Source organism: Rhagoletis zephyria, unplaced genomic scaffold (assembly GCF_001687245.7).
Source record: "Rhagoletis zephyria isolate East Lansing unplaced genomic scaffold, Rhagoletis_zephyria_1.1 Rzeph_scaffold_07769, whole genome shotgun sequence".
Lineage (NCBI taxonomy): Eukaryota > Metazoa > Arthropoda > Insecta > Diptera > Tephritidae > Rhagoletis > Rhagoletis zephyria.
This window is the reverse complement of record NW_016164851.1, coordinates 16,891-25,197: the sequence shown is the minus strand read 5'-3', so window position 1 is coordinate 25,197 and position 8,307 is coordinate 16,891. Positions and strand designations below refer to the sequence as shown.

The following is an 8,307-nucleotide window of genomic DNA, read 5'->3' as shown; positions in this document are numbered from 1 at the left end:
AAAAAAAAACTGCCAACTTTTATACTCGTCTAAAAATTTAGGAGTACCGTTAGTTTTTTCATGATCTAATTTTCGGAACTATACCAAATTAGTAGTGCACCACCCGTGGGTTACCATTTTCCCGTTAAAAAACAAAAGACCAAAATGGTTCACGTGGTCCAAATTTTCCGGTAACATACTTCATTAAAAAAATTTATAAATTGAATTTTATATGGTACATCATAACAAATTAAAAAAATGAATGCATGTTTACTATGTACATAGTACGTATGTATTTATTCATTAAGATTAACATTGCAACATCCTTATATCGTAGATAATAATTTTCAAAAAGCAATACATTTTTCCAAAATTTTAGTTAAGTCTGATAACAGAATTACGCCTTCTATTGCCACCGCGTCTTCTGCCATTGGCGCTTCCGGCACCGCGATTGGATCTACGTCCTCTGTTTGCATTCCTGCTACGTCCTCCATTCCTATTTCTGTTAGCTCTCCTGTTCCTGTTCCTGTTCCTGTTCCAGTTATTGCTGTTACTGTTGCTACTGCTGCTACTGCTTCCTAAATTATTGTTCCTTATCCGTTTTACTGCTGTATAGCGAAGATTACTAATGTAGACTTTTTTAGCAGAACCTGTCCCCGTTGGCGTAGTGCTATTCGTTGTGCTAGTACTATTTGAAGTTTGAGCCTTGCAAATCTTCAATGAGAAAATTGCAATAAGGAGCAATGGTAGAAAAACTTTGAGAAATTTCATTTTGACTATATCGTCGAAAAATGTAGATTAGTTCAATTGAAAGTTAGAGTGGTTGTGAATGTTGATTTCGAAATAATTGCGGATTTATATAGTTATGCGCCATTTGATAGCGCGAATAGTTTAGCGCCGTTTTAAAACAACTGTTTAAATAAATTTGGCATTCAGTGAAAAAATATACAAATAGCAAATATATTTGCGAAGGTCATCTCCAAATAAACGTAGAAATTCTAACCAGTGAAATTTTATTGGCCTTGTGAGTGCATGCGTGTACTAAATAATACATACATACCTTCATACATACATACATAAATATGTACATACATACATGAATAGTTACCAAAGTAAAAGCACAATGTGTAGTGACGTTCCCCATGCTGGAGACAACTTTGCATAGGTATGTACATGAATCAATACTTCCGCATATACTTCTTATTTATATTCATCTTACTAATCTTCGTTACTTTCATGGAAATTTTGAATGTCGACTGCAATAAACGACTAGTAGATAATCACTTTTCCATAGTATTGTGAATGTCGATTCCTCGTTCAATAAGCGTCTGGGAGCCTGACCCTCTACGCTATAAAATCTTCAGCAACACTTTTCCCCACTTGGACGAAGGAGGTCCGACTGCAACTGGGTATTCACGTCGATGACGAACCAATACCGACGGTGAACAACATAATGATCCTCGGAGTAACCTTCGACAGTCTACTCTCCTTCTCGGCGCATACAACCGCAATTGTCAAAGTACAAAGCCGCAACAAGGTCCTCAAGTCGCTAGCCAGCAGCACCTGTGGCAAAGACAATGAAATCTGGGGCACGACGAGGCTCATATACTCCCTATTAAGGAGCATACCGTAATACTCGGACCACAATAGCCCAATTGCGCCATGCTTGCTGCAACAGGTCGAACTCATATTTGAGCAGACTAAACGAAGATGTTCTAAATGAATGGCCGTCGTGCGGACAGACGCCCCATGACACACAGCATCTCTTCCCATGGCCACTGAACTCCACCCTACTGACGCCCCTGTCCCTATGGATAGACCCCACCGAGGCTGCACGCTTCCTGGGGCTACCGCTAGTAGAGCTCGTCGACAACAATTGAGGGACTAGCCGATCTGGGCGGGGTTTGTTGTTGTTGTTGTAGCGGCTACAACAACAACAATAGCTTTTAATCGCTCATCCTTCTACAACTGTTTGTTTGAAGAAAGATGGGCGACTATAAACTATTCTCACTCACTTATTGAACGAGAAAACGACTTTGAAAATGCCACTGATAATCGTTAATCGAATAAACGTCGTTTAACTACTACTAGTCGACACTCGCAATAGGGGTGATAATTTTTGATTTAGTTCTTTAGAAGGATTTCGTAAAAAATAAAAAAAGTAAAAAATTAATATTCCATTAACTATATACCAGAGTTGTGAAAAATGCATTAAATTTTTTAATGCATAGCATTTTAATGTAAATGAAAAAGATTAATGCATTAATTTTTGATATGTAATGTAAATGAAAATTCCAATGCATCAATTCCGAAGAAATAATGCTAATGATTTTTTTTTGTATTAACATTAAATGTTTAAATGAATGCTATTGCAATAATTTATTGCTGACGTTGAGGGTAGAATTTTAAGGTCAAAAAAGATAGTGACGGACGTTAAGGCTGGTTTTCACTATGTCAAGTTCAATGGCATTTGTCGTTAAATAGGTAAAATCACATTGTCCAATGGAGCTAAAAAAACGGTTTATTGATTGATTTAGATCAGAGTAGGTCCTCAGTCGTGTACATGCGCTGCTAAACTGGCTATCTGTCCGTTTTTGGCTCATACTTAATATATGTAATCGGTATGCATCAACAATTAACATAAAAATCTACAAAAGCACTCTGCGTTGCATGCACATTGGCTTTCATTTTCATAAAACATTTATTAATGTTTAGAAGAATTTTTCTACAAATACACATAATATATAGTCTGTTCCAATAGCAGTCCGGTTTACAGGATTTAGTCAGAACTTACAGGAAGTCGTTCCTATTGACATAAAACCTGTAAGTGGGAACACATTTGAGAGAATAACTGAGCAACTGTTCCTAGTCAGAAGTTACAGGATTTAGTCCGGAGTTTCTTTTCCTGTAAGAGGTTCATTCCTTATCTTTTTGGACTAAAATCTGAAAAGTGTCAAAATGCCAGAGCGTAAGCAAAATGCGCTCACTAAAAGAGAATAACAGGAAAAGTAAAGGAACGCAAAAAANAAACAACGAAATGTTTAAATATGTATAGATTTTAATAATTATTTAGTGATATTTCAGCCAAATCAGTGTAGTACCAATGACATGTAAACAAACCGTCTGACGTTTTTACAGGAAATAGTGCTTTTTGCGTTCCTATGGACTTCTGCATCTGTTCTCCTTTTACTCTCATTTGAGAGAGTAAAATTGTAGTTTGACAGTTCCACAGGTTTTAGTCCGAAGTTCAAAGGAACAGACTAATAATGAACCTGAAAAAACTATTAGTAATTATTCCAAGTCCTTCCAAAAGAGGTTATTTATATTTTACTAGAATAAAAATTTAATGATTTTTAATAATGCAAACGAGCAAAAGTATTAAACATTTTAGTGCGTTAAAATTTTTTCATTAGCATTAGCTTGGATAATTTAATGAAAAAAAATTTCATTAGCACTACATTTTTCAGAATTAATGCATTGAAATATTCATTTGCATTAAATTTCATAAATTAATGCATTAATTTGTTACATTAACATTATTGCTTTAAATACCATTAACGCATTAAAAAATTAATGCATTTTTCACAACTCTGCTATATACATGCATACACGTGTACATGAGGGAATTTAAACAATGGGTTTGCAAAGATTTGTTTAATATATTTTTTACATTAATACAATTTTTATAACACCTATACATAACATATATGTATGTATATATGGATAACAAACTAAATTTTCTATCAAAGGAGATCAAAAGTTTAAAACCCATGCATTCCTTAAGAAATTTTGCTTTAAAGAATTGTTTAATTTGAACTTTGACCTTTAATAAATTTTGTAGTTGTTGTTTCCGCGAAAAAAACTANGGAACAAAAATGAATACTTTGATAAGAAATTTTGTAATTAGTAATAATGATAATATGAGCATTTATATCCCTACAAGTCATTGCTGAGCACTACATGGGGCGAAATGCGCTACCGGAATCGGTTAAGCTGCCTTTACGTGAGGCGATTTTTTGACAGGCGATAATCGCATGTTAAAGTTGAGTTGCTGTCTACTGTGACTTGCACGAGGCGATTTTTCAGGGAACTTTTGCGTTGAACTCACGCAGGGTTGCGGGAAAAAAATTGAATGGCTAAAAGTATCAAAATATAAAAAAATATAAAAATATTCGCCATGAAAAGGCGTTTGCATGGTTCAGCTTTGCATTATACTTTTGGTTGGTCGCCAGCCAAAATTTAGCCATTCAATTTTTTTCGTGCAACCCTGCGTGAGTTGAACACAAAAGTTGAACGCAAAATCGTCTCGTGCAAACACCTTTTACTTTGAGAATCACCATTTAGACGAACGTTTTTTCTGGAGCAATGTTGAATCGCCTCATGTTAATCCAGCTTTAGGGACCAAATAATTCGCAACACTTTTATATTTTTTTATTTTGACGTTCTTGACGTTTTATATGACATTCTTCAATAAACATCCAAAAGAAACGTAAAGGTGGGCAGAAGTTAATTCTGGAATTTTACTAAATTTTGCAAAATTGTTTTTTTTTTTAAATACATTAACCCGCAAATAGATTTGTGGGTAGCTCTTAAAGAAGAGAGTAGCGAAAATCGTTTAGTACGAGATGACTGCACCGCGCAGGCTTCGAAAAGAGCTGACTGATCTGCAAGCGTGTGGCCTGAAATCCTTCCGAGAAATTAATGCAGACGAAGAAAATTTGCTGCGCTGGACAGGCTTAATAGTGCCAGATAATGCACCCTATAATAAAGGTGCATTTCGAATTGAAATTAATTTTCCCGCGGAGTACCCCTTCAAACCGCCAAAGATAATTTTTAAGACGAAGATCTATCACCCAAATATTGATGAGAAGGGGCAGGTATGCCTACCAATTATTTCGACCGAAAACTGGAAGCCTGCAACACGTACAGACCAAGTGGTTCAAGCATTGATTGCCCTAATTAATGATCCTGAGCCAGAACATCCGCTGCGTGCCGACCTGGCTGAAGAGTATCTGAGGGATCGAAAACGTTTTATGAAAAATGCTGAAGAGCACACCCGAAAGAATAGCGAAAAACGACCGACAGATTAGGAAAGAAGCGCTGCCAAAAATTTATTCAAGTGAAGTAGAAAAATATATGTAACATACGGAATAAAATATAACAGCATTGGATTGAGGTGCATTTCCAGTCACGGACGCATTTGTAAAATTACTCTAAATATATATGGCAGAAACCATGGAAAAGATGTAGGCGATTTGAATAAGATACAGACTATGCGCCATGCTGCTGCATATTATATTCCTGAAAATAATGAATGATTTGCTTTGAAATTATAGATATTTTTTCTGTTTTTCATTCGTTTCACTTAAAGTAATAGTAATTTGGAAACCCTATTATGTTTGAATGTTCGAGGAATTAGAATTTAAGGGCTTGACCCATACGCTCATATGTATGCAAAACAAAATTTTGCGAGAACAAGCTAAAAACCAGTATAATTTGTTCCTTCTTTTAATCTAAATTCAGTAGAAATTCTTATATTTAATAAACATATGTAAACTTAGTTTTTTAAAGCTAGTTTGAAGTTCTTCATTAAGAGTTGATTATTATAATTTATAAGTTCATTGGCAAAATCGTTGCGGTGCAGTTGTTCAATAGGCATAATGCATAACACATTTGAATCTTCTGATAGGATATTGCGCAACTTTTCTAAAGTTAATTTTTGTTCTCGAGTATATTCATTACTCCTGCCTTCCAGCTCGATCAGAAATCGCGGCTCTGCACAAATCTTTAATTGAGCGAAAATGCACAATGTTAAAAAGCGCAATATGGATACTGATAGGTGTGTTAAAAATGCAAAATGTGATAAAATTATTCGCTGAGGTGGTCTTTCAGATATAGCATCTAACAATGCCATATAAAATTCATGTGGAACAAGGGAAAAACCTTTAGTTTTATCTGCGTTTAATGTAATTTCCTTGTCGTCTACCCTGCAAATGGGTGTTACCATATAAACAGGATCTCGACAAAACGCCTCCATAAGTTTTTGATGCAATTGCATTACAAAGGGATGTGCAAAAAGACTGCTATGCAGCTCTGAGAAAGCAACACCTCGATAAATGCGGAGCTCAGCCGATGACGATTTTTTTGTATCAAAACATTCTTTAAACTCCACACCATAATTAAAGTCCAGGAGTTTCTCTAGATTATTTATAAAGCGATACAGTGCGAAAATGCGTTCCTCCACAGTAGTTTCCTTAGCCATTTCGCGTTCTGAATATGAACCTTTACAAAATGGTGCATTCGTATAGTTCTCATCTGTCTTTGGGCATCCAAATAGAATTTTGTCTTCCTCGGCGATGCTATGTACTTTATAGCGCCTATAAAATTCATTTGCGATATCAGTGCGCAGCTGTTGCTTATAATTGACCTGGCGTCGTGTAGGCTTCACTTCATATGCTTGAATGTTCGCTTCGATAGATTGAATTTGCAGATTCATAAAAAGACGCGAGCATATCTCGTGTTGTAGCAAAAAGTCATTCGGTAAATAGGATTTTGGGAAAAGTGGAAATATGTTCGAACATTCGACATTTTCCTTCATCAGTTGTAAAGTCTCTGGCAAGTACTTCGTTTTCTTTTTGTAGCCAATACAAATTACGTAGATCTCCGAGTTACCGCGTTTTGAAGTGGCAGGCTTAAATACATGCACCTCTTCAAAAACGCAGTTTAGCAGAAAAAGTTTGCAGACATTTGTGGATTCAAACAGTGTAAACATTTTCATTACAAAACAACCACCTTCAGCCAAAATATGTAAGGCTGTAGTGATTTCGGCAAAATGAAGAGATGCCACAACTTCTTCTTGACAATCGGGCGCATCAACGCAATCTATTGATCCATCAGCCGTTATTAGTTGAACATTGCCTTCCAAGCGCTTTTTGCACTGTTCTTCCATTTGTTCAATATTGTCCCGACTAATAATATTGCCAGTGAAATCATCGTGCATTAACCAATTATCGAATGTGTGGAACATAAATCGGTCATCAGAAATCATGCCGTTTGTAGGATTACCTTCGTAATACGGATTAAGTGTAGTCGACAGCCAGCGCCATTGCACCTAAACAAGTGGTAGCATTTGAAATCACACAATCATCATAAATGTATCCCTAAAGTATAGTTTACCTCTTCCTTCTTGAATGACGAATACATGTAATGATTTAGAGCCGCAATAAAAGCTCCGGGCAATTCGCACAGGTGCAAAGAATTCAGTGTGGGTCCCTTAACTAGCGGATAAGTGTGAAGGCACTCGAAAAATTTACACCATGCAATTGTCACAAATTCCGCTTTAGTTTCATTTTTAAGACGCCATGGAATTTCATTAGAAGGATCTTGCCGTCTTGTATGTAGACTCCAATCTTCAAGTATGTAATCATTCAATTTACACTTCACGCCATTCAATTTAGGCTTTAGCTGCTGCAATGGCTCCAGCTGATAAAACTCGCTTAATAGTTCTTTGGGTGGTGGTAATGCCCAATTATTCTCATCCTTGGCTTTTTGGTAATGAAACTTCTTTCCAAAGATGCGATTAATCTCAATCTTATTTTTTAGTGAGCCATTATTGTTCGAATAGAATTCATCACGCCAGCCATCTTTCATTGGGCTGCCGCTGTTGATGGCAGCTTGTAGTAGTGGGCTTTGTGGCACCAAACGTTGTGCTGTATTCTCCATGATTCTAGAAGGTGTTTTGTTTTGTTAAATGCTTTAAATATTGCGAAAAAAACTGATATTTAAATCATATTTTCTCCGATAAATAACAAACGAAGTGTCAAAACGAATTGGCAAAAACTGTAAACACCTTAGAGTGCAGCGCTTGTGGGTATCTATTGTAACGGCGGCGAATTTGTATTAGCGTAACTGCCGTCCCTAACCGGCCGTCTTCACATGCTTGCCAAGGTCAGCGAGCCAACGAACGTAAATTTACGTTCTCTGAGCGCGCGCTATCCCCAAATCAAGGCTGCATAATTTTTGACGTTTTCTAATTTCCTCTCCTTTTTGTCAGGCACTTGACGCACCAATTTAGGGAGGGAAGTAAGGCATGGGTGACAACACCAGCGGCAGCCGAATTTTCGTTGTTGTTGTTGACACAGCATAAACATTTTCCAAGAGATTTTGGGAATCAGCTGGAGGGACCCTCATTGTGCAGATAAACATATGTATATTTGGGACGGTCCAGTTACGTAGACCCTACAGTCGTGGGAACGTCGCAACTCGGTACTCGGTCCCCTTTCCTCGTCGCCTCCTCCCCCCAAGCTCCGAGTTGCAGCAACAAAAGTT

The 8,307-nt window shown here is 36.8% G+C and overlaps 3 protein-coding genes across 4 annotated transcripts; 1 reads left to right on the top strand and 2 right to left on the bottom strand.

Moving 5' to 3' along the window:
* Window positions 1-205: 205 nt before the first annotated feature.
* On the bottom strand, window positions 206-1,417 carry LOC108374496 (rRNA methyltransferase 1, mitochondrial-like). The gene has a single exon (XM_017630468.1). It carries the CDS (start codon window positions 748-750, stop codon window positions 355-357), a length of 396 nt encoding a protein of 131 aa, XP_017485957.1. The 5' UTR covers window positions 751-1,417; the 3' UTR covers window positions 206-354.
* A 3,021-nt stretch (window positions 1,418-4,438) lies between these two features.
* Ubc10 (ubiquitin conjugating enzyme 10) lies at window positions 4,439-5,170 on the top strand. Its single transcript, XM_017630471.1, has one exon. The coding sequence runs from the start codon at window positions 4,605-4,607 to the stop codon at window positions 5,067-5,069; it is 465 nt and encodes a 154-aa protein (XP_017485960.1). The 5' UTR covers window positions 4,439-4,604; the 3' UTR covers window positions 5,070-5,170.
* A 146-nt stretch (window positions 5,171-5,316) lies between these two features.
* aft (cap methyltransferase 2) lies at window positions 5,317-7,859 on the bottom strand. Of its 2 annotated transcripts, XM_017630470.1 has the most exons (3): window positions 7,766-7,857; window positions 7,156-7,705; window positions 5,317-7,090 (listed from the first exon to the last, which is right to left on the bottom strand). In XM_017630470.1, the coding sequence occupies exons 2-3, from the start codon at window positions 7,699-7,701 to the stop codon at window positions 5,537-5,539; spliced, it is 2,100 nt and encodes a 699-aa protein (XP_017485959.1). In that variant the 5' UTR covers window positions 7,702-7,705; window positions 7,766-7,857; the 3' UTR covers window positions 5,317-5,536. The 2 variants fall into 2 exon arrangements, with proteins under 2 accessions (XP_017485959.1, XP_017485958.1); XM_017630469.1 differs by having other exon boundaries at window positions 7,156-7,859.
* Between the last annotated feature and the right edge of the window lie 448 nt (window positions 7,860-8,307).